The sequence below is a fragment of the Heloderma suspectum genome, chromosome 5, assembly GCF_057233095.1.
Source record: "Heloderma suspectum isolate Gila_16-S chromosome 5, 16-S_ref, whole genome shotgun sequence".
Classification (NCBI taxonomy): Eukaryota; Metazoa; Chordata; class Lepidosauria; order Squamata; family Helodermatidae; genus Heloderma; species Heloderma suspectum.
In genome coordinates, this window is record NC_139462.1 from 185,565,551 (window position 1) to 185,591,392 (window position 25,842).

The following is a 25,842-nucleotide window of genomic DNA, read 5'->3' on the forward strand; positions in this document are numbered from 1 at the left end:
GCTGACCTAAAAACAGCCACCCCAACAACAAGCCATAGGTTCTCAGGGTGGCTTGTGTGTGGTTAACAAACCATGCTGAGGAAACCTCCCCAGGTTCAGATGTCATAACAAGCCACCCTGAAACAAAGAATGGTGACAACCCACCATGGGTTGTTATGTTGCACAAACCAGGTCAATATGTTCAATTTTATTTTTAAATCTCACCTTTTTTCCTTTTGCAAACACCTGAGACCTACAGAGGTGTTTGTCAGCTGCTAAGTACAGCTTTGTACTGGTTCTTTTCAGAAGCAAGAAGGATGGAGCACTCCAGCTCCACCTTCCTTGTTTCGCACAGAGTGCCATAGTAGTTGTTACAGGATGGAAGAGGATCAGGATGCCTAAAGCAAACCTATACACCAAAAGCCTATAGGGAGCCATTCGAGGAGGCTGATCTACACTGCCTTTCTTGGTGGCCTGTCAAAGGCTATGACCAGACATTTTCCTGAAAGTATGGTAAGCTTTCTATTGTATGTGTCATGGGGGCAAGGATTTTTAGATTTTCTTCTTCCTTTGATTCTATAGGCTTCATCTTAAGCGTTTTGTATGTTAGATTTCTAAGTTTATTATGCTGTTTCCCTTCATGTATTACTTTCTTTTAAAAATGTACATGTTACAACACAAGTATATGGGCCCACAAGCTTTCCAGCAAAGACATTTCCAACGACTTTAGCGCTAGTAGCAATGATGACTGAAAGGTCTCGGTGGTTAGTGTTAAAATGGAAATGAAAACTTTTTGACTGTTCCCTCAAAGCAGCTGGTAAACTTGAATCCAAATAGTTCTTATTGTCTGTTCATAGATCTAGCCGTCGTTATTGGGCTCTGTGGCCAGCGAGGCAATCTCAGGCATGCCAGTGACTCATCCTTCAGCGAAAGTCATAAAAAGACTGCTTATGGGCTTGTCTGCTTGGAAGTTGATGCAGGTTTCTATTTAAATCAGCAGCTGAAGTGTGAATTTATCTGTGACATTTTTAAGATGGTTGATGAAGCCAAAAGTTGACTAGCAATTCTCATGCTGAACGCTAGCTAATTTTGGATTTACGGCATACAACATGCCAAGATTAGAAACAAATGACTATAAAATTTGGGCAGGGTAATCTGATACCTAAAGTGGGTCATCGTTTAATTTAAGGCTACTTTACACATCGTGATTTTCTGACATGGATAGAAATTCCATAAATGCAGCAAAATAGGTGAGTGTGTCTCCTCCATGTCACATTTTTCTAACATGGAAGTGATGTCTGTGAAGGAAAATAATAATGCAAGAACACATTCAAACAGAGACATTTAAACAGAAACAAGAATCAAGTAATAATCAGAAAGCAATCAGCTAGATTTTAAATGTTGATATGGGAAATGGATCCTAGACAGGACTCAGTCTTATGTTATCAATTCACTGAGAAAATTATTTTATAGTACAGAGTAACTGTATTGATGCACAAAGAGGCTATAACATTGCACTGAAAATTAATTCAGAATGCTTGGAAAAAGCATTTGGAAGACTTCTTGGAAAAACAATAATAAAAGCTTTACATTAAAAATGGTGTAAGCATAAAAGAAAAGCCCTTACAGATATATCCCAAATAATGCTTACATAAAATAGCATAATGTGAAAAATAGTATCCAGGCATGTAAACATATAGCCTCTCCCCCCAAAAGCACCATTCACTTCTGAAACTGACAGCATTAATGAATGACGGTTGTATGAAGGTTATTTGAGATACAGTTGTAAAAGTAATTTTCCATATGGTTCCCAGGTTTGGGTCTGTGCCTCCAGCAGTCAAAGCTGTACCTGGAGTTCCCAGCATTGCATAGGGAGCCATGCAATGTTCAACGAAACATCTGCTGTTGCATCCAGATTTAATTATGCTTAGAGTAGACCCCACTGAAATCAATGGGACAAGTACATCACAAATAGTTTGAGTCCCCTTGATTTTAATGGGTCTACTCCAAGCTTGACTAAGCCTGGATCCAACTCATGGTTACTCATATTCTGGGAAAATCTGGACTCAACCCTCCCCTTTCCAGGGTTTGGGAGTGATCAGGTAATGCACTACTTCAAACTGGTGATCAGTGAACGTAAAAAATAAGAGCTATGCATACTGCACTGTCCATGTGTGGGATGACTAGGTGGATATGATTTATTACAGTCACAGAGCAATAAGAATTTTAGTACAAAGAACAGAAACAGTTAAATGAGAACATATAGATAAAAACAAGTGGGTTTTAAAAGGACCTTTTTTCCCCTAATTTGAATTGAAGTCAACAACATTTTGGCAACCTTCTCAGTAATATAGGATGAATCATCTCTTAAGCAGAACAATACCAGTTCTTCAGAAGATAGTCCTAGGAGAGTTCTTAGTAGAAAGAGAATCAGCCTCTCTCTGCAATCTCTACACAAATTACAATACAGGAATATATGATCAACAGCCTGTATTACTTCAGTTCCTCACGTATGTAGGCATTTGTTCATCGTGATCTTATTACCTTGTCCATTTAACAGTGCAGAGAGCAGCACATTGAAATGAGTGAGCATAAATGCTCTCTGGTATTTGGAAACAGTGTATGCAGATATGATGCTCTAACAATTCCATGACTAGGTGAACATAGATAAGCACATGCAGGAGAAGCCAGGCAGGCAGCCCACTGCTGCGTATGTGTATCCCCAGATGAGGTCCTCAGTATTTAGACATGGAATGTATTCCTGATTCATTAAAGTTAACAGCACTGTCACCATTGACTTCAAAAGTTTATAGTTAGCAACCATAATTATGGTGCAACACCTCCTGTATGAGGATTCCTGTCTACAGCAATACTTTTAAAATACAGAAGACACTTATTATTTGGTTGATATTTCCATCTGTAGTGATATTTTTCTTTGTAATGTTTGCTTCCCAGTAAATTATAGGCTTGTCATGGCTCCTGATGTGATCTTGTGTTTATTTCAGATTCTCAAGAGGGAAATTATAAATCTGAAGTCAACAGTAAACCAAGGAAGGAAAGAACGGCTTTCACCAAAGAACAAATCAGAGAGTTAGAAGCAGAATTTGCCCACCACAACTACCTCACCAGACTGCGGAGATACGAGATAGCAGTAAACCTGGATCTTACTGAAAGACAGGTATCAATGGAAAATAAATTCATGGAGTTCTAAGTGCAGGCAGTTACCTCATGCCAGATCTATCTCATTTACAAGTAAACATGATAATGTGTGGAATAAAGTACAATTCTAACATGACATTTATATTGTGTGTATATATACTGGATAGCATCAATATTATCTTTGAAACAGATACTATAAAATCAGTTCACACATTGTAACAGCCATGGAAAGTTAATGAGCTCAGCGCCATGTCGGCCAGAATAGAACAAATACATTTTCGTATTGTCCATTTAACACAGCTGTCTTCTGTGTGTGTGTCTTTCTAATTTTTTGTAAGCATTTACAATATGAATGCATTTATCACTTTCTCCAATCCCTTTTATGATAAACCCCTCCCTTCTCTAGTCACACTGTCTGTGTTCAGGGAATAAGCCCTTCTGGGACATGAATAATTGGGAGGAGGAAACTACTCTAGTGCTAGGGAAACCTTTTCTCTCTACAGCCCTGGCTTCATCTGAGGAAGAAAAATAACATTTGCCGAACTTTAACCGAAAAGAAATATTACTAAAAGTTGCTATCTGGCAATTACCTGGTTGACTGATGGCAAGAAAAGGAACATGTCTGTTGCTGTTATTACAAGAACATTCCACAGTGATTTGGCACTGAATGCAGCACATTGTTGTTGCTTCTTCAAGTCTGTTGTTTTTTTTAGGGGCTAGAGTGAAGCAATGGTGTGATGAGATGATTTTTGTATCCCAAAGGCAATTCTTCAAAAGGGTTTCATTCAATACATCGGACACAGAAGTAATTGATCATGCTGCTGCCGCATAATTTGAGATATATCAGAACCGTAAGAGCTCTCAAGATATTTCTCAAATTTTCTTTGCTGTATAGCTATAGAAACCCCCAGGGAAACCTGGAATGCAAAGAGCAGGGCTTGCTTCATTTTCCTTTATTCTTTTTTAAAAAGGGGGTAGGAGTTGTGTTAAATTAGTTTAAATTATTGTACATGGCTCTTTCTAATTTCTTCTATAAACTTGGAAATCATGCTCTTTCTCCAGTGGTTTCACCTCAAACCACTTACTCTGACACAGGCGCATGGATTCCCACTTGGGGAAGGGCCATAGCTCAGTTGATAGAACACATGCGGTACATGGAGAATATCCCAGGTTCAATCCCTGTCATCTCCAAGTAGGGATGGGAAACATTCTTGCCTGAAGTGAAACCACTCAGAGCTGCTGCTCAGTAGATGATATTGAGTTAGATGAACTTATAGTCTGACTAAGGCAGCTTCTTTAGTTACGATTTCAGTAGGAACATAAGAAGCTACCTTATACTCAGCCAGACCATTAGTTCATCTAACTCAGAGCAGGGGTGGGCAGAAAGAAGATCATGATCTGCTGGTAGATCTCTTGGTGGTATGCAGTAGATCAGCAAAGGCTTCTGACTCTCAGCTGTATAACAAAAGCAACAGTTATTTTTTCTCTCTCCTAAATTAGTTAGTTGAAAAAGGTAGTCCGCCCCCCCAGGGGTGGGGACAGGGGTGGAGTTTTGTGTGAAAGGAGCTATAAGCTTAGTTCTGATCACAAACTCCTGGGTTGAGCATGTGCTCAGAGGCACACTATCCCTTAATTCTCAGCTATGGGCCAATAGCTGAATTCCATTTATGGGCTAAATGGAAACACTGTGAAGTGATTTGGGCAAAATCTGCATTTTCACAGAATCAAATTAGCTCTTTCCACAGTACACGCGGTGCTGTATTCCTCCGCTTTTGAAGTGTATATGGGAACTGAAGCCACAGTTGGGGTGGGGTGGGCAAGTCCCACCTCAAGTAGAAGTCAACGTCAGCAATTACGTAGGTATGGGGCAGCCGATGAGTGGAGGCTTGCTCCCCCTCCCTCGCGTGTTCAATGAAGTGCAGTGCAGGAGTTGCTTACCAGTAGATGTTCATGACAAACCCCGTATACCCCACATACACACACACATTTATGAGGTGAGCAGGCAAGCAGGCAGCCACTGCCTCCTGGAAACTGAGCAGACTGCGCAGGAGTGCAAGAGATGCTGAGAGCAGAGAGCATGGAACTGGCGAGGAGGGAGAGTGACTAGCACGTTCTCTTTGATGGATATTAACTGCCCAATCTGCTCCCGCCCCAAACAAGGCCTCAATGTAGTTCTTCTGAGTATATGTTCATGAAAATCATCCAGCCTGGCATCCGCCCTTTCTTAGCTGCGCAGCTTCAAATCAACAGGCATCCACCATTTCTCAGCTGTGCTCCTTTGTAACTGCACAGTTTCAAAACAGCAGGGCTCGGTCCCTTCTCCACTCCCAAGCTGAATGACTGTTTAAAGTGAGAGGCAGCGACATGGAACTAAAGGCAATGAGTTACTTCCAGGTAGACATATTTACCCCCTGCTTTGCCCATGCCCCCACCCCTCGCTACTTTCCCTTCCGCCAATCAGCGCTGCTTCCACCAGCCTGTGCTGAAGTAGCTGGGGTCATGCAGACTCCCAAACAGCACTGAAGCCACTGTGGCCGGAAAATCCGACACAAAATGAGTTTGAAAAAAATGAGTTTGAGGACCAGATCGCCTCCCCCCCCCCCCCCGTCGAGGATTCCGGGGGGAGGGAGGGAGCGCCTCCCCCCCCACCGCGAAAGATTCTGCGAAAAGTTAAGTGAGTTTTGGACATGCCTAGCAAGACTGCAGACATAGGCCACATCTACATGGGACTTTTACCCCAGTTCTACTCCACCCCAAATCGATAGTGTCAGATGACGCACGCTGCTCTCCGTAGCTAGCCCGGCATTTCTTGCCCTAAATCTGGGTGGGTTTTTTTTTCAGACTCATTTTGTGTCGGATTTTCCGGCCACAGTGGCTTCAGTGCTGTTCGGGAGTCTGCATGAACAGCTGCTTCAGCACAGGCTGGTGGAAGCAGTGCTGATTGGCAGAAGGGAAAGTAGCAAGGGGTGGGGGCATGGGCAAAACAGGGGGTAAATATGTCTACCTGGAATCCATGGCAGAATTCTCTGCCATCCCTACTTGAGCCACTATTTTGCACCTGGCTCTGATTGGTGAACCTCAAGGTTCTAGTTAAAACAAGAAGAAAACCCCCAAAGTAGATCTCTAAAGCCTTCCCATCACTACTCTAGGGCAGGGATGGGAACCTCAGGCTCTGGGTCCAAATCCAGCCCTCTGGGGTTCCCCAGAGGGTCATGCCCCCTTCCACTGGCTCCGCCCTCTTTCCTCGAACCATTGATCATTAGGTGGTTTCCCAGCTTTTGTGCAGTTTTTCCCCATTCCAAAAGGTTAAAACGTGTGTCCTAAGGTTTAGTGACTGGCAGTAAGAACAACTTTAAGCTAAAATATCCTGGTGAGGTGCTGCTTTTTTTTTTGCTTTTTGGGGGGATATTTTTGGCCCCAGCCCTTTGCCTTCAGCCCTGGCCTCCACTGGAATGCACCCCTGAGAATTTCTCTGAAATGGAATTTGGCCTTAGGACTGAAAGAGGCTCTCCACCCCTGCTCTAGATTCAAGCTGTGGATCTAGGCTCATGACCATTTCAAGCCATGGTGGTTGCGTCAAAAGTCTTCCTATTGTAGCTCTCAACTCATGGTGAGCTAGTCATGCAAGCCTGCCACTATGGGCAAATCTGGAGTTCAGCATGTATTGGGACTATATATATTGGTACTAAAATTAAGCCAGGCGTGCAAGAATACAGGAATACTCCAGCACCACCTTCTGAGATCGCACCTCCAACAAGGACCAGAGCCACTGTATAACAGGGCCTCCCAGTCCTATTTCTGACAGATGCCTCAGAAAGATACCATGGTCAATGGTATTGAAAGCCACAGTATCATTCATTTCACTTCAGGTTTAAAGTGGACCCTCAAGCTGGGTGGAACATTGGCACACCACCCTGGTTTCTTTGGGCCACATATCCCTGGCATTCTATAATGCTTTTCAGGCAAGATGATCTGGTTTAAATGAGCACTGAATAGAGGCAACAACACATGGAAAGGGGGTGTTGTATGAATAGCAACACCTTATTCATAACACCATGTTGTGAATAAGGTATTGTTTTCCAAACACTGTAGGCATCTAGTGGTGATTTTCCTGTGGCATTATGCTTTGAAGTAGTCCTAGGAATAGGTCCTGAGGGTCAGTGCCAAATCTCCCAATTGGTTTTGCCCATTTTTAAAAAATCCCAAGTGAGTGTAGTGTAATTGTCATAACTATGCGTTTTTGTGTGCCTAGAGGAAGAGTTAGATCTCACTGGGACTTGCTGTTTTTTAAGAGACATTTGGAACATTTCCAGTAGCTTGACCAAAACCACAGGATGATCCAATGATGGAACTTTCATGTGACCTGACCTCTTTATTATGGGCTGAATATAAACACAATGTAATGTGGGCTGAGAAAATAAGCAGACAGTGTAAGCAGAAAAAGAAAAGATAGTGATGGCGCAAATTGGCCCTTTGTTGTTTTATACAACTTTTAAATGGTTATAGCCCATGTGGATATTTATCATGGCTATTGCTATCTGTCCATCCATGGGAAAGAAGAAAGTGACAAATTGGCTCCACAGATCACATTTTGAATGGTTTCAAGAAAAAATGAGAGCAGTAAATTGTAGTGACCTGCACTGATACTGCAACACACACACGAGGGGTAAATAAAAGAAAGAAAGACAGACAGAAAGACAGAAAGAAAGACAGAAAGAAAGAAAGCCTCTTGTGCCACCAAGAAGATAATGGGTGGGAGGGAAGGTTTAATCTTCCCCTCTCAGTGCATGTTAGTCCAGATCCTAACTGGGACTGCACCAAGTAACACTAAAGAAAGCAATCAGGCTCAGCTACACACTATAGAATTAATGTAACTTGACGTTTGACCCTAAGTGTGTCCTCTATCTGGGTTTATCCTTCTCATAATTCCTACAAATATTCCCCATTGTATTTATTTGCTATGATCTGTTCAAAAAAGTATAACTCTAGCCACATTCCTGATTCCTGCCTGCTGCTTCTATTATTCTTCCTCTGCTATTATTACTACGGAAGGGGGAGAAATGAGTTTGGTTCACATTTTATTATGAACCAACCTAATTTGCACTTCCTGAACTAATACATGAACCAGAACGTAATTATCCTTTGGTTTTCTCACTTCTCTGAATTTTGCAATTCAGAGTTCTCTGATACAAAAAGTATATAAAAATGTGCACACTAGGGAAACTAGCACACAAAAAGGCATATATTAGGGGAAATTGCTTGCACAAAAAAAGGTATGAATTTTCATGTGGATTTTTTGGAGGGGGAAAAAAAACACTTGCAAACTAATAGGAAATGGGATGGAGCAAACTAGTGCTTGGAAAACATGCAAACATTATAGAAAGTGAAATGGACAGATTTGTCCATCCCTAATTATTACTTAGGGGCCGCGGTGGCTTAGTGGTTAAGACGCTGAACTGAAGACTGGAAGGTCGGCAGGACAGCCGTTCGAGACCCGAGTGCTGCGTGACGGAGTGAGCTTCTGTCTTCAGTCCCAGCTCCTGCCAACCTAGCAGTTCGAAAGCAAGAAATTGCAAGTAGATAAATAGGTACCGCCTCGGCGGGAAAGGTAACAGCGTTCCGTGCACCTCAGTGTTCAGTCATGCCGGCCACATGACCACGGAAGCGTCTTCGGACAGCGCTGGCTCTTCGGCTTAGAAACGGGGATGAGCACCGCACCCTAGAGTCGGACACGACTGGTTGGGGACACCTTTAATTATTACTTACCATCCTTTTCTCCTTGTCTTTTACTCCACTGCTTCCGCCTTAATGCCCCCAAACTCCAGAGTGGATTTCTATATATAAATACAATTTATGGTGCAATCTTATGGCTGGCTGGGACATGCTGGGAGTTGCAGGACTTTTTTCTGTCTAAACATGCATAGAATTGTGCCCTTAATCTAGGAACCATTTTCCCATTTTGATGGCACTATAGTAGCCATTATTCTGTATCTCCAAACCTGATCACAAATAGGCATTTGATTTGTACTACCCATATAGTAAAAAAAGGTGCAGTGTAGCATTTCTATATCCTTTTTCTTCCTTTCAGCTTTTATGTACAAGTTGTTAGTTGATAATTAAAAGCAACTGAGAGCTATAAAAGTGGAGCAACAAAAACTTCTAAAATGCTTACTATCTGAAGAAATTTAGAGTTCAGCAAGAAAGGAAAAATTGACAATGTGAATTATTACATTTAAAGATAGTATTACTTGCTACAGATTGCAGAAAAGTAGGTGCCTACATGTTGGCCACAGCCCAACAGAGAGTTAAGTATACTTAAAGACACAGGGTTGGATCCAGAATTAGTCATGCTTAGAGTAGACTCATTGAAATCAGTGGAACTGAAATTAGTCATTGCTAACTTAAGTCCCATTTATTTCAATGGGTCTACTGTAAGTATTCCGTATCCAAGCCACTGAAATCAAAGTACTGGAGGGAGCAATCCTATGGTCTCTAGACGCTGTCTAGAGGGCCATAGGATATGCTCCTTTCCGGGAATTGACTTCCTCCCTTGTCTGCGCTGCCTCGGAGGCAGCGCAGAGAAGCCCCCTCCTCCACGCTCAGAAGATGAGCGTGGAGCAACTGAAAAGGGCTGGGGGGTGTTCTGGGGTGGGGAGAGCGGAGCTACGTCTACGACACATACTATGTGTCGTATGACAGCTTCTTCTCCAGGACAGGCCCCCCGCTGCTAGACAGCCAAAAATGGCTGTCTAGCAAAAAAGAGCAAGGCAGGAGAGTCGTGGAGGGAACGATCCTCCCCACGCCTCTCCTGCCTTGCTTAGGATAGGCAGTCACCTCCGAATTTGGAGGCGGCCACCTATCTAGTTAGGATTACGCCCTAAGTGCACTACTTTGTGCTGGGTTGCGTCCATTGTGTTCCAGGTCCATCTTCCAGCACCGGAGCAGAAGTTGTTTATTTCTCAGCTGGCCACACCTTTATGTGTGAAACAGCACACACCTAACAGCACCAACCCAATAGCAACTCTCCCAAGGCATTTGTAAATTTGATATACCCATTATTAACTTTTCCATGGATGCTTCCAGTCAAGGCTTTTATTGTGCAGTTGCCCTGAATCATTCATTGACTTTTATGGAGATCCAAACATTGTTGTCTTCCAATTGTAAGCATCGTGTATTTTCCCAGTGCTGCTTCCGACTTTTTTCTTAGCACGAAAATCTGCTATGGAAGCAAAGACAGAATAGCCGCACAATATCTTTTGGTGATGCTAGGAACTGTCTATCTGTCTGTAAGGATCCCAGATAGACTTAAAGAAAGCTCCATCTAAACTTCTAGTACTACATTGTGACAAAAACAGAGGAAGCTGCTTCTGTAGAGTACCAAGGGCATGACAAAATAGACATTTAAGCCACCCAAATATAGTGAAAGATGACAAATGTCCACAAGACCTTTTATGAAAGAAAGTCAATACAAAATTGTAAAGTTGCAGCTCTTCATACTAGCTAAGGTAATATATAATTCTTTAATTTGGTATGAACAGAAAATCATACCTAGTCAGATTAAATTGCAGTGATAGTTTATTTATGTATGAATGCTAATTATCACTATTCTACAGCCATCAGTTATTTAGGGTCAAATAAAATGTGATGAAGGATATCCAGAAACAGGATCTCTTGCAGGATTTTCTTTTTAAAAAAATCAAAGCATCCACGGGGAGAGGGGACAATTCAGATAATGACCATGATGCTGTGCAAGCAGAAGAAGAGGAAGAATAAAAGGGAAGAAGCTGGTAATAAGAAAAGAGGCAAAACTGCTTGGTGCTGAAAAATATGTGCTTTTTCTACAGAATAATTCTATGAATTAATCCAATTTCCTGACATGATTCAAGACTATGCCCTGTTTCAAAGGCTGCCATAAAATATTAAAATGATTATAAAACTAGGACCTTTGGGCTGCAATCCTAGACACATTTACCAACTGAATATGGTGGGGCTTGCTTCTGAGCAGACATGCATAGGATTGTGCTGTTAGGCTGCAGTGCTAGCCACACTTACCTGGAAGTAAGTTCCGTGGAGCTTGCTTCTGAGTAGACATGTATAAGATTGCATTGTTCATGGCCCTTCCTGTCAGAAAATGTCATATAATAACCACTAAAAAATAATAAAATAAATTGCATTATCAGTATGTATATATGTCACAGTTTGTTAGACAAAAATAGTACCATCATTATCCAAGGAATTAAGTTAGACACTTAATAAATCAGGAATAAACTCCCTCCCCAATCCCATTTTCTTTGTTGGCGCAAATGGTGGATAGGAGGACATTTTAACCAGCAAGGCTGCATTGGTAAAAGGATTATCCCACCCCCAGTGAAGTAGTCACAATCTAAATAATTTTTCATCCATCCCCCAGAATTTTGTTCTTTAAAAAAAACACCCCCCAAACCACAGACATACACTAAAGATTTTGTTCACAGATCTGTGCTGCATCTAGTTCAGTTCTGAGAGAATATTAAGAATGACTGTTTGGACATAATGAGAAGAAACATTTTTAATGGGTCAAAATAATGGAATTAACACAATAGATTATTCAGTTTGTTGATGTGCAAGTCACTTTCTGTTGGGGATAATGTATTGGCTTTCAACATTTCACAGAGCTGTTTTTCAGTTAAGATGAAGTTGCAATGAACTTTTAAAACACCCAGAAACTAATAGCATTATAGTGCTACATTTTTATCCCTGACCTGATATTTTATGGGACTTTAGAATGGGAAGGCCTGTCTTTTGGTAAACATGTGGATACTCCACCTGCTTCATCTATATAGGAGGTTTTTTATAATGTGTTGTTGGGAGGGTCAGGAAACCACCATATTTGATCACAAAAATTATGGGGTATGGTTTTTATGTTTTATTTGGTTTCTGAAATGGTGTCCATTTCCTGCAGTTCTGGCCTTGGAATGTGAGATCTTGTCCCGGTGGAAAAGTCTGCTGGAGCTGCCTGCAAGAGAGACTGTCAAATACAGTTTAAGCTGCATATTCACACACACAAACACATTATTTTTCTAGATCTAAAGGAAAGGTATCATTCTGAGGAAAATAAAATTGCCATAATTTCTTTCCCTTTTAAAAAAAATCTGTCAGACTTGATTTTAAAGCACTGAGGTGAATTCTGAACTGATTGACATCTCTTGCAACTTTACTGATTTTTAAGGGATCCACCTGCATTGAAGCAGAGTTTGACTGTGGGAGGAAAAAGCTTTTATCGGGCTGTTAATTTTCTACTGTTGCCCTGTACATGTTGAAACAATGCCTGTATTCCTAGCCCTTTGAATACTGTGATTATTCTCTCCTCAGAATAAAACAGTCATGGCTAGAGTTTTTTCTTTGGTGCCTGCTCCCAAGGAGATGTTCGACCTGAAGTCATTTATTCCTCAACCTATTTAAGCAACAGCTTACTCATCAGTCTGGGAGACCTAAATACTAAGTTAACCAAGTTGTCGACTAAGGGAAAGGAAGCCGTGCTTTCATACCAGTGAGCAGATGTGCCTAACAGATCCGTCCATAACTGCTGATGTAGAAATAGTTGCTGATGCTGTAATAGCTCCTCTAACATAGCCCCCTTTTTCCTTATACTATGTAGAACATAGATATGTTTGAAACAACATAAAAACACCTACTCATTTAAATAACTTGAAAAAGTAGATTCCAAGCTGCAACCCTATTCATACTTACTTGGGAGTAAGTCCCACTGAACTCAATGCAACTTACTTTTGAGCCAACAGGCATAGGATTGCTCTGACAGTATATCAAATATCTAGATTTATCCAACACCTACTTCTCTGTCAAATCCACAAACCACTTACACAGAAATACTTGGATTTAGTGTAACTTATATGGAGTTCTAAAATGCATTTGCACAATACAGCACCATGTTAGGTCAATAGGTTATGCTTGGCTATGTACAGAACTTTAGCTCTCACTTGGAAATGAAAGACCTGTTCCATGATTGCTTTGTGCCTTCCTTCCTTCCTTCCTTCCTTCCTTCCTTCCTTCCTTCCTTCCTGAAATGGGGCTATGGTGATGAAGTGGTGCTCTGAATCATTTGCCACACACAGATTCCAATTTGGTACCCCAACACTTAACCTGTTTTAGAAGGGTTTGTCTCAGCATGCCAAACTGGGATGTATATGAACTTTTAGAACCACAGGTTTATCATGAGCTCAGTACTGTGTGTGCATTTGTTGCAGCCAGCCATACATAAGTAGTAGAATAAATACATGTACTTATCAATGGGATTGATCTGGACAATGGGAAGTCCAATGGGATTGATTTGGACAATGGGAAATCCAACACAAGAAAATGTGTTGGACTTGGAGCACTTTCAGGCCACAGCTGCCCTGATCAACAGTAGCACCAACCCAGGAAGGAAACCATCTACGTTCGCCTTCCCCAACCTGGTTCTCTCCAGATGTTTCAGAAGATACGCCCCCATCATTCTTGACCATTGGGCATGCTGACTGAGGCTGATGGGGCTTGAAGTCCAAGACATCTGGGGAGCACCAGGATGGGGAAGGCGGATCTAGAACGATGAAGGGTCTTAATGAATAAGTATCACAACAACGTGGGACGTCCAGCCTCAGGGTGGCGCTGCAGTATCTGGCTTGGCTCAACCACCATTATGCTGCCTATTTTGATCCTGCAGGCCCATTTAAACTTAGAGCAATCCGTCAGCAGAGTCCAAGTGCAGCTTGTGATATCAGGTGTGCTGATTCATTGCATATGACAATGCAGGCAGTTTGGTCTGGAAATATTTGTGAAGTGTCAAACAGCCGAACTTCATGCATTTAAGTCTCAATTAAAACTACAGTTTTTTAGGGTGCAATCCTATGCATGTTTAGACAGAAAAAAAGTCCTACAACAGCTGTGATTCATATTTCTGTGAATTGCTTTTGGTCACAACAGTTTTAGACAAAACAGTTCATTTAAATAAATATGTGAGTTGTCAAGATTCTATTTGCTAATATGGGGATCAGAATGTTAGATTAGCAATGTTAGGTCCTCCTTGCCCCCAGTCATTATGGATTGGATCTAGACTTAGGCTGCAACCCTATGCACACATGTACCTAGGAGTAAGCCCCATTGATCTCAGTGGGACTTACTTATGAATAGACATGCATAGGATTACACTGTAAGTTAGTCATGTTTTAGTTCCATTGAAATCTAAGGGACAAGTTAGACATAACTAACAATTCCCAATTATTTCAATGGAACTAATGTATGATTTAGGGTGCAATCCTATGCAAGTTTAAACAGAAAAAGGCCTACAATTCCCAGCATTCCCCAGCCACCGTATATGTAGATTGGAGACTTGAAAATAAGCCCCCACTCTGGCTTTTCTAGAACTACTGTTTATTTCTCAGAGTCTGACAATTATTTTTCTTAACATATATTCTGACATTCAAGCAAGCCACTTAACAGTTTCAGTTATACAGGAACTCTATAAAGTGTGGACTTAACAGGAATGTAAGAGAACTGATTTTCAGAATTCACACATCCTTCCTATTTCTAAAATGTAACAGGATCATGTATCAGTTCCATTATTGACTCGTCATGAAATCCAAAGGAAGTTCAGATTTCATCTCTCCGAATTTGATCTCTGGAGGAAATAGCACATGAAACATCCTTCACGGGTTGTTATATTTAGCACATGTGATAAATGCAGTTCAATACTATTACTGTTCCAAAGTATAACCCTTTAAGTTGTTCTTTATTAAGAAGCAAGCAGCAGGAATTTTCAGTCTAATGGTACTAATTGAACTACACGGAGGCTAGATTTTTAATGGGTGGGTTAAGCCATCTGTACTAAAATATGCATTTTAAAACCTGTTAACCAGCACTTTAAGGGCACAGTCCTACTGAGATAGATGGTTGCCTCCAACTTCCTCTGAAGTCGGAGGTGACCACCTATCTAATGCAAGGCTGAAACACAGAGGAGAGGATTCCTTCCATGCTCTGGCTGCTGTGCAGTTTTCCTCAGATGCCTGAGTTTGGGTGTCTGAGCATGGCTTGGGGAGGGGGCAGGAACCGGGCTGGAGAAGCTGTCTAAAACAGCTTCTGCCATCTCCTCCCCTCCCCAGGAACACCCCCTTTTTGCCCTGTCTGTGCTCTGTGTTATGAGCAGACAGGCATGGAGGGGCAGCTGCCATGGTTCTCTCTGCCGCGGCTATGAGGGGAAGGGGGCGGGGAGCACAGTTGTCTACGAGCTTGGAGCTGAGAAACCAAAAAATCCTATCTCCCCCAGACACTGTCTAGGGGACATAGGATTGCTCTCTAAAAGTAAAAGAAAGGAAACTCAACGGAAAATATGGGTTTTTCACCCTTTACTTCATAAAGGTCCCTGCCCTGCTTCTTTTAAATTTAGTATTATGCTTTTTTAACATTAGATACACGAAATGGTTTAAAATAATGGGACAAAATTAGGGGGCAGCCCATGGAATATGATAATAAATGGAGGTTGGGCTGAATGATCTCAAAACTTCAATGGTCTCAAATGGTTATGCCTCCATATTGTAAAAAAAAAAATGATATAACAAAGTGATTTCCAAATACAACTTTTTAAATTGCCTTAAGAAATGATTCTGTGGAAATTATTGGGCCCAGTCCTTACTAATAGGGCTAAAGAAGTTCAAACCCATAAGAAATCATGGAAAATATTTGGGCCAGTGGCTAAAGAAGGTGGTTCAGAAGATCAGCATGTAGTTACTATACCTGTTAAAGATGCCAGGTCCTGCCTAACATCTTCAAGTTCCTGTGGAGAACATCTTTAAAGTCTTCTGTCGAATATAGGGGCCAGGCAGCTTCTCAGATGCATAAGGGAACCTCATTGCTTTTTTTAGGACCCTAGTCTGGCTCTGAATTATTTAAGTGTTGACTTCATTTTGGGCTTTTCTATTCACTTTGAACTGGACTAGGAGGCCTGGCTGTAGTTTCATCCCATGTCTTCCTTACCAACTGGAGTTGTTTATTGCCTATGATCCTTTTTTCTGTTCCTTCCACCTGTGGGTTGGTACCTGTAACATGCTACTGGAGTGCTTTCCTCATGACTGTTGCTTTGATCCTTTCTCTCTGGGGTAATTTCTTCTCATAGGATTCTGCCTAGAAGCCGGCTTCCTTCTCCTCTTTCATGGCCCCAACTGACATGACAGCTGCTAGCTTAGAGTCTACCCTGGAACGATTAGTCTCTAAGTTTGCCTCAATTGGGTATGGTCACAATTTGCACATACAGGGCCATTTCAGTGAACTGAAGAAAAATTGTTTCAGATCTGCAGAATAAATGCATCTTTATTTAGTCTGATTCTGTAAATAAGTTTGTGTGAACTTGATGTATTTCTTAATACCCTATCTACATACAAATTGAGTTGGCAAGGCTATTATTAGGATTCATATGTGCTTTAGTGATGTATATTCATTTCCAGGAATCAGCATACATCATTCAGCTACCTCGAACGTACATATGAACGTGCCTTATACTGAACCAGACTATTGATCTATCTAGTCCAGTGTTGTCTACTTTGACTGGCAGCAATTCTCTGAGATCCCAGGCAGAGATCTTTCCCAGTCCTGTTACCTGAGATTTGGGACTTGAATCCTGAACCCTTATGCGTGTGGAGCATGTGGTCAACTAGTGAGCCATAGCTTTTCTCTTTCCATCACTATGTTTTAGCCATCCACTAATGGATCAAATGAACAGGACAACCTGTTCAAACTCTTGATGCCTGTTCACTTACATTTAAGTTGCCTTCAGTTCACCCTACTGTACCGAAAGCTACCGTAAAGGAAAAATAGACTAACTGACATCTCTTATTCACAGCCGAGGCCTAGTGGAAATAAAAGTGAAGAGAAGGATTCAGGGAGAAAGGGGTTGTTTCATCTTGCACAGGCCACTTCTTAATTTTGCCAGAAGGCATCTAAATTTAGAGGGAGGCTCAGATGGTTTAACTTATGCTTTCGTCCAGGCCTTGCATGTATGTGCTAGCCAATGTAGATTCCCTTAGATTGACTTAGACTCCCTCAGGCTTACTCACTTCCTTAGACTCACAGGCACTTGCCAATTTACACCTCTTTTTACATATGACCTTTGCAATTTGGGCCTATTATGTTTCAAGCAGTTTTATCTATTTTTCCATTCTCATTGCCATTCCTCTGCAATCTAAAATAAAAATACAATTATTCAAACACATTTGTACTCTTATAGGCAGAAAGAAAATAAGAGTGTTATTAGAATTGACCAGCCCAATGTTTTTTCTTCTGTAGGATATTTCCACAAACGTATCTTTCCTAAAGATTTGTCTAGACTGCTATCCCATTTCCCTGTCCTTAGATCCTTAGAGGTTCTTTGTGTTGATGCTTTTTTTTTTTTGCCTTGCAGAATGAATTCAGCTATCCTACCTTTAGCTACTCTGTGGTTGCCAGGCATTACAAATCAGCCTGGACATTATAGCAGCACCCTACACTGAAAGTTAAAAGTACATATTAAAAGTGAATAGCACATGATACTTTACGTGTTTCAATTCATTTTTTTCTTTGGCATTATTTTTGGTTTCCTCGTGCTAGTTCCATTTCCACGTGCTATCCTATATCATTTTTATTCCTTCATCTTGTGACTGCACTTCTTAGATATATGGATGTCCCCTCATCACCAAGTCATTTTTTTTAAGCCAAATGGAACACATTTGCCTCCTCCATTTGTCTTTATAAACAGATCCTGACTAACTACTATTGAACTGAAGTTCACAAACCAGTTCACCTAAAGTAGTTAGAGCAAAATCGGTATCAGTCCAGTCATCCTGTCCATCTGCACTGGCTCCAGCTTCACCACACCAAAAATAGGTGCATATTACCTGTCATGTATATTTCAGTTCCAGTGCAGCATACTTAAACCTTGCTGGTCTAGGTCACTCCTTGATTTCTTTCTACTTAATTTTACTAAGGTTTTATGGCCCTCATGTTTGGGGCACTTTCCTCCTAGATTGATTGATCTAGGGGAAAACTCCATTTAGCTTACTATATCCTACCATCATTATTGACATAATGGTTGACTCCTCCTATTCCTTTCCTTCATAACTATTGTAGATAATCCCTCTGCTGTACTTTGTTCAGAATCACTGTTTTTTCCCATTACTTGCTTCCTCTTTACTTGCTTCTTCGGCCTGAACAAGGTAATAAGGTTGTTATTTACAATAATGAGAGTAGGGTATAGTTACATGAAAATGTAAATCTTGACCGGCCTGTCTCCACAGGGTTTTTGCAAAGATTAAAGAGGATACATTCATGTACACCTGAGCTAAATGAGATAGCCGTTTGTAATTAATGTACATCTCAAATGGCATCGTTTGTATACCAGACAATTTGAATAAAGCATGCAAGAGCTCAGTTTGGATAGAGATGTATGTGGTTTTAGGAAGGTGCAATGAATACATTCACAGGGTTCCTGGTCCAGCTTCCTCTCAGGTTCCAATTATATGTCCAGTGCTATGTTGATCAACTGATGATTAAAAGGCTTGTCCTATGTTTTCCCATGAGCTCTTCTCATATATATACAGAAAGCATTTAATCTCATCATTTTCCCCTTATGTTTTATACATGGGCATGTGTGGGTAAATAATCCTTACATGGAAAAAATGTGATAATATTTTACAGACAGATAGACCAGTCTGAAAATCATTGAACTCACTGGATTTGTATCAGAATGATTATCCCGAGCATTATAGCTTAGTACAGTGTTTGTCATTAGCAACACATCACTATTTTACTAGGGGAAATTCATTGTGAAAAGTGACATATATAATTTACCACAAGGAACTGCATGAAGAATACAAACAATATGAGCCCTTTGACATTGTTTTTGTGAAAGCTTTTGACAGATGGCGTAACAGTATTTCCTAACATCAGAGCAACTACCAATAAATACTTTCCTCCTTATATTAGGTTTATTTTATTAGCCGCCTTCTTTGGCTTCAGTGAGCTGTCTAAAAAAAGGATGTCCTGGGCAAGGTTTAGAAGCTTCTAACTAATCCGGAATCACCTTGTCCCTATTTCTAGATATTTAAGTTTAGTTTAGTTACAGTAGCAACATGAAAACAAAACAAGCCATCAGTTTGAACTTTGTATAATCTCACAGAGCAAGAATAGAGTTTGAAAATGGAGGTTTAAATAATAATAAAAAATACACACCACTATTTGCAGTAGAATTTAACTTAATTTCCAAAGCTTCTTCTTGCCCTATGAAGTTTTACGAACGTACAATATAAGTTAAGCATACAGAAATATGATGGCTGTGTTACTAATGCAGTATAATGTATTGTGCCAGCATCATGTTGTTTCTTTTTAAAGCCCTGAAACAAATATTATTAACCATAGCCAAGGAGACAGCAACTTCCCCCTTTCCCCAGCTTTCCACAATGTAGACTTCTCTATCCAGCTTTCCTTTTAGAAAGCCACATTTTCGATATTCCAGGACCACAGTAAGCATAATATGTATTAAAGAAAAACAACATCCTCTCCTTTCAATTGTGCAAATGAATGTCTGTGTTCCAGGACTTTATAGCACTGGTGAGCCAATATGTCACTTCCTGAACATTGGTGAAACTAATATTAATAATGGCACATTGGTTACCACTGGCAGAAGGCTCTATAGCTTCTTGGAACTTTTTTTTTTCAAGTCTAAAAATGACTCGCATGTGTTTTTTAAATATCTGCTGTTGAAGAAAAAGAACGTCAGATAATCACTTGGAAATTATAAACATACAAATGGAAGCCCACACAAATTCACATAAAGATTTGTTCAGATTGGTTTATTCTCAATTCAGTCTTCAGTGCCAGCTCTAGGATTTGGGACAAAATACTCACAGTGGGGCCACAGTGGAAGAGGTCAGACATGCAGATTAAGAATTCTCTCACGCTACCTCTGATGTTGGATGCTCCGTACAAGGAAAAAATGGCTGTACTACTGGAATATCAGGGGCCCAGCTTATGATCAACCTTGGGGTGGTATCAGGGGTTGGCATTATCATGCACTTGTCGAGGCCCCTACCCTAGGATAGGGTTCACTGCCAATCCCTTGAGCTTCTTGGCCTGCTGCTACCTGTTCACCTGCCCTCTTCAAGGAAGTGAGAGGAGAGGAGAGAAGGAGCAGTATCCTCCACATGTCTTCTCTGCTCCCTCTGGAAGGTGGTGCAGTTTGGGCCCAGAAGAGTGGCAAGCAATTGGGGAGCAACAAGGAATAGGAAAAGGTGGACTCACTTAGGGAAGGGCCTGCACTGAGAACCTCTTGTGTAAAGCTTCCCCAAAGTCTGGGCCTGGCACTGGATCTCCCCTCTCTCTTGAATAAGCCTTTCTCACATCTCCGCAGTCCTGTTTTGGATCGGAACATAAAAACAGGTTGCCTGATATGTTTGTTATTGTATCAAATATTTTATCAAATATTAACAACAAAATATAACATTTAAGCCAAGAGCCTTGGCCTTATCAGTTATCCCGATGCCTTTGCAAACATTGGATTGGATGACAAACATAGTCATACTTAGAGACTAGACCCATTGAAATCAGTGGGACTTAAGTTGGCCATGACCAACTTCAGTTTCATTGATTTCAATGGGTCTACTCAAAGTATGACTACATCTGGTTCCAACCCACTAGCCACAATAATGAAAGGCAGGACTAGCTGGACCTGTTAATCAGCTGTTTGATAGAATACTGCCTGCACACTTTTCTGTACACCTCCACAAGCAAAAGGGGGGTTAACTTTTTTTAAAAAATGAGAATGGAAAATTGATGGAGGTGGTTAATGCCTTCATGAGGGGGTGGGGCAAAGCCCTGCTTCTCAGCACTTCATTCTATTAAAAATACACATCCCTTTCGTCATGCCCAGCAATAGAATCCCGCACCTTTGACAGGTGGTGTTGGCCCTGATCCTGAGCAGTATACTTGGTCTTACCTGGTCATGATAGCAGCAGGCACCATTTCAGTTTACCACAGTTCCATGGAGTGACACTGTGTCAGGGGGCATTGTGGTAAATTAAAATGGCTGCTGTGCACCACTGCCTGGTAAGCCCAACGTTGGGAGCCCACCAATGTTAGGAGGCAGCCCACATAGAGAGCACTTTGCAACAGGGGCCCCCAAACTTGGAACCGACCCCGTTTTTTGTCTCTGCTAATTGTACTGACATTCAGTGTTCTGATATTAAGATGTATATTTAATATTAAGGGATATATTTAAATGAATTAAAATATGAGAAGTGACCACCAGCCATTATTTTCTCTCCTTGTGAGTGGTGGTCCTCTGCGGCTCATTATTAGTTGTGTTCTGTAACCACTGATTGAACTGTGACACCAGTAGCTCTGTTTTATTGTTTGTTTGCTTTGATTCAAAGGTCAAAGTTTGGTTCCAGAACAGACGGATGAAATGGAAGCGGGTAAAAGGAGGTCAGCAAGGAGCCGCGGCCCGAGAAAAGGAACTGGTGAACGTGAAAAAGGGCACCCTGCTCCCCTCGGAGCTTTCTGGTATTGGTGCAGCCAGCCTCCAGCACACAGGGGACTCACTAGCAAATGACGACAGCCATGACAGTGACCACAGCTCCGAGCATGCACACTTATGATAAAACATGAAGAAGTCACAGTTCTTTTCTCAGGAAAGACATGCTAACATAGCAAGCCTTACACGGACATCACTCATGTATGCAAGCGACTCTCTGGCAATTAAAAAAAATATATCTTGGACTTATGGCTTCTGCTACTCTTGATTTTCATTTTTATTTTAATACATGAATTCAGTATTCACTTTAAACGTGCCTTGTGAGCAGAAGTAGAAGACAAAGTTGCTTTTGAACATTCCAGATTTGTGTGTCATTTCAATGACAACGGGCAGGTATTTTTTTGCTTTAGCTTGCACTGAAAAATGCCATTGCTCTCAACAAATTTAATATTTTGAAGAAAACAAAACCACAACACAGTGCCAACAGAAACACTATCTAGCAGATAAGAAATGTATTTTAACTCTGTATATATCTACTTTACAGCCTTTTTACTTTTCACTCATTTTTAGCAATGCATTCATATTAGCTGATGGCAATAGTCACTCGTGAGAATAAATGGCTTTTTTTGTCTCTCTCTCTATTTTTGTTTTGTGTTCCAGAGATATATAATACATGCAGACAATTGTGTTCAGAAAGCTGATGATACTGAAGGGTCTGCTAGGGAAAATTCTTATACCATAGACAAAACAAATCTTATGTTGCATTTACTATCAACTGCTGCTAATAGGAAATTATTAAATCCTGCTCCTCAGATTTTCTTACCTTATAACAGCAACATTTAAAAAAAAAAAATAGGATCATACCTGTCAAGAAAGAAGCCAACTATCCATCCATATTTAGAATTTGTTATCATGAACATTTAACATGCATATGACTTTAGCTCCTAATCACAATCCATTTACTCCACAGGAACCCTGATAAGTTCAGTAAAGCTGCCTCAACGCAGTTGGGTTGTGAATAGTAGTTTGTGTTATAAATTGGAAACTGTTTTTATTTTCAGTAATGTCATTTATTATTAGGTATTAATGCCAGAAGTTTAAAAACTGAATAAGGTGGAGTTGTCTCCATTAATGGTCAACATTTATTAAAAATAGCTCTGAATACAAAACACAGGGTCTAGGCATTTCCCCCTCTCTTTCAAGCTTTTGTGTACATACAGTGAAATAATAAAGCCAAAATTTACACAAAACATGGATTGTACTTTGTAAAGGAAATGTTTAATAAATGATCCTTTTGAAATAATTCTTGTTCTCTTTTGGCGTTTGCATAGGCATACTCAAAATGTCAGAAATGTAACGAGCTCTAAAACTGAATCCATGTTGCTTTAGATAGTACAAATGGAGTTTTCCGTGTTGGATGAGGCTTTTACCTTGATACATTGGGGAAATTCTTTCCTCTAGCAGGAAAAAGCAACCCACAGCTAAAAAAGTCTTCAGCCAAGAACAACAAAAATCATACTAAACTGTTTCCCCAGATCTCAGGCAAATATTTAATGGGTATTTTTGTTGCACCTACCTTGTGGAAATGGAGAAGAAAATGGCAAGTGTTCATAAAATGTGCTGTAAGCTAAGCTTATCACAATTTAAAGATATTTAAGATACCTAAGCCATCTAACACGTATAAGATAAGGTAAATATATTTAAATAAACAAATACATTATGCAATGGTAATATTTCTCTGTTTCTTTGTTTCTTTACTACATGTATATCCTGCCAAGGAAAGTGAGGTGGCATCCAGTCAGTAAACCATACAGTTTTTCAAAGGAGGATCTTCCCTTCACCTGATCCAACAATGGGAAGATGTATTTAGTTCGAAGATCATTATAAATCTTACACCGATGAAAAAAATGCATACTGTTTTCTATATACATAAGATTACAGAGAAAAATTCTGCCCTTAGAATTTTTTACCCTTAGATTAGGGATGCCTTTAAGATAGCCTTCTCAAATTGCCTGGGAGAAAATTTTAACTCCATCCAAGAAAAGTTTGTTCTTATTTTAATATTAGGTAAATAAACTACATATCTTGGGAATATAAGGTAGGTTGGAGATAAATAGGATTATAATTCATTTGATTTACAAGAAACAATTTCTACCATTTGAGAGAGCATCTTAATATCCTTAAAGTGCTGTAATAATAAGACCTAGCTCCATCATGATCTAGGAGTAACAAAAAAAGATGTGAAAAAGCCCATATGAAAAACAAGTAGGTTCTCACCACCACCACCTCATTTTGTGCACACAATAACCCCATGAGGGTCAAGCTGAAAGTGTGTGACTGGTCTAAGGTCACCCAGTGAGTATTGTGGTTCCATGATGGAAGAAAGGTGGGATACAAATGTCATACATACATACATACATACATACATAAATTCTTTGGCCAGTTGCCTTGTTATATCGCTTCCACTGAACAGTCATTGCCCCCATACCCAAATGAAGAGACAAGAAGCAATATGTGGAATGAACAAGTTTATCAATACAACTTAACTGCAATGGGAAAATTCCTTACAGTGTGGATACTTCTCCAAGATCTGTCCATCATCCTAGCTGGGCAGCTGCACCTTGGCTCCAGGTTTGAGATCAGCCACTAGATGATCCTTGCTCATCACAGCCAACCCTTCAAGCTTTTGAATTAGCTATTGGCATCATCATCAACAACCTCAAGTCATCCAGCCTTTGGGGTCAACAAGGCCATCTGTGCTCTAAGGAGCCCCACCCCCTTCCTCTTTTCTTATGGTAGTCAGCCTCTAAGATTGGTCTGGGTATTCTTCCCTTCACCTCAGTGCTCACCAATCTCTTGCTGCTATTGTTCCCCTTACCAGCACTGTATCTGCCAGTTGTGACCATCAGGATTTCTTAGCTATTTCAGCCCTCAACCCTTGACCAACAGTGCAAAATAGCAGGGGGAAACCCACCCCAACATTGACCAGTCAGGGTGGAAGCAATTCCTACTTAGTTCCCATCAAGGATGGAAAGGAAAGAAAGGTTCCTCCTGTGCAAGCACCGAGTCATTGCTGACTCCTAGAGGGACGCCGCTTTCGCTGGCATTTTCATGGCAGACTGTAGCGGGGTGGTTTGCCATTGCCTTCCCCAGTCATGACTACCTTTCTCCCAGTAAGCTGGGTACTCATTTTACCGACCTTGGAAGGATGGAAGGCTGAGTCAACCTGAGCCGGCTACCTGGGACCCAGCTTCCGCTGGGATCGAACTCAGGTCATGGGGAGAGTTTTGGTTGCAATACTGCCGCCTACCGGATGACCAAGTCATTAATCACCAGAGCATGTGGGTGAGTTACTACTCTGTCTCACACTGAGGCTTAAAAGGGATGGAATAGCAGCTGTTTGACAGCTTCTTGCTCCCCCCGCCCCACCTCAGTGGCTGGCTGGCCATGCCACTCATGGCATGACTGAGCCATCAGTCCCATGCCTTCTCTACTACAAAAATCCACTGCCACTCTACCAACAGGTAAGGGAGAATGGAGTTAAACCTTAAATGGCATTGCCTCCTTATGGGAAATCAGAGTCCACCCGATTAAGACTAATGGGGATCTCTGATGTTAAATAGTATTTTCGGGGTATGGAAGTGCATAGATTTTAGTGAGAGCATCATTACCAGCTGAGCTCTGTACTGCTAAAGTATAACATACATAGACCACTAGACTGCAAGATAACCGGGCAAGGCAATCCTAACCCTAATCTCAGAAAGCTCTAATGTCAGAGTCTCTGAGATTTCCCAAAGCCCTGCCAGGCTCATGCCAGCAGGGCACAAGTGAGAGAGGAGCAGCATTTTTGCGCTTTAAACAACAACAACAACAACAAAAACCTCTCTAGGCAGAGGTTTTCTTTCTTTCCTCCCCATAAGAGGGAATTCATCTACACCAGCTCCAGGGTTGGTGTAGATTGCTGGCTAGTTTGGGGGCATGGCCAGGGGCCAGGAAAGCTCTGAATCCTTTGGATCCACAACTTCTTCTAGGCCTCCCCCTGACACTCTTGCCAGCAGGCCCCCTGTTCCCCATGTCCAACATCAGAGTTTGGCCGTTGAAGAAGGAAAGGACAGGGATGTTTCCATGAGGGTTGAGAGGTTGGGTCTCCTAGTTCCATTTATCTAAGGTTGGGT

At 41.1% G+C, this 25,842-nt stretch overlaps 1 protein-coding gene across 1 annotated transcript in view; it reads left to right on the top strand.

The window, feature by feature from the left end:
* MEOX2 (mesenchyme homeobox 2) overlaps positions 1 to 23,396 on the top strand; it is an 89,158-nt gene extending 65,762 nt beyond the window's left edge. The window contains exons 2-3 of the mRNA XM_084860454.1: positions 2,985 to 3,157; positions 21,567 to 23,396. Of these exons, the coding sequence (XP_084716580.1) occupies positions 2,985 to 3,157; positions 21,567 to 21,791 (398 nt within the window). The 3' untranslated portion in view covers positions 21,792 to 23,396. The remainder of the gene's footprint in view (positions 1 to 2,984; positions 3,158 to 21,566) is intronic.
* The last annotated feature ends 2,446 nt before the right edge of the window (positions 23,397 to 25,842 follow it).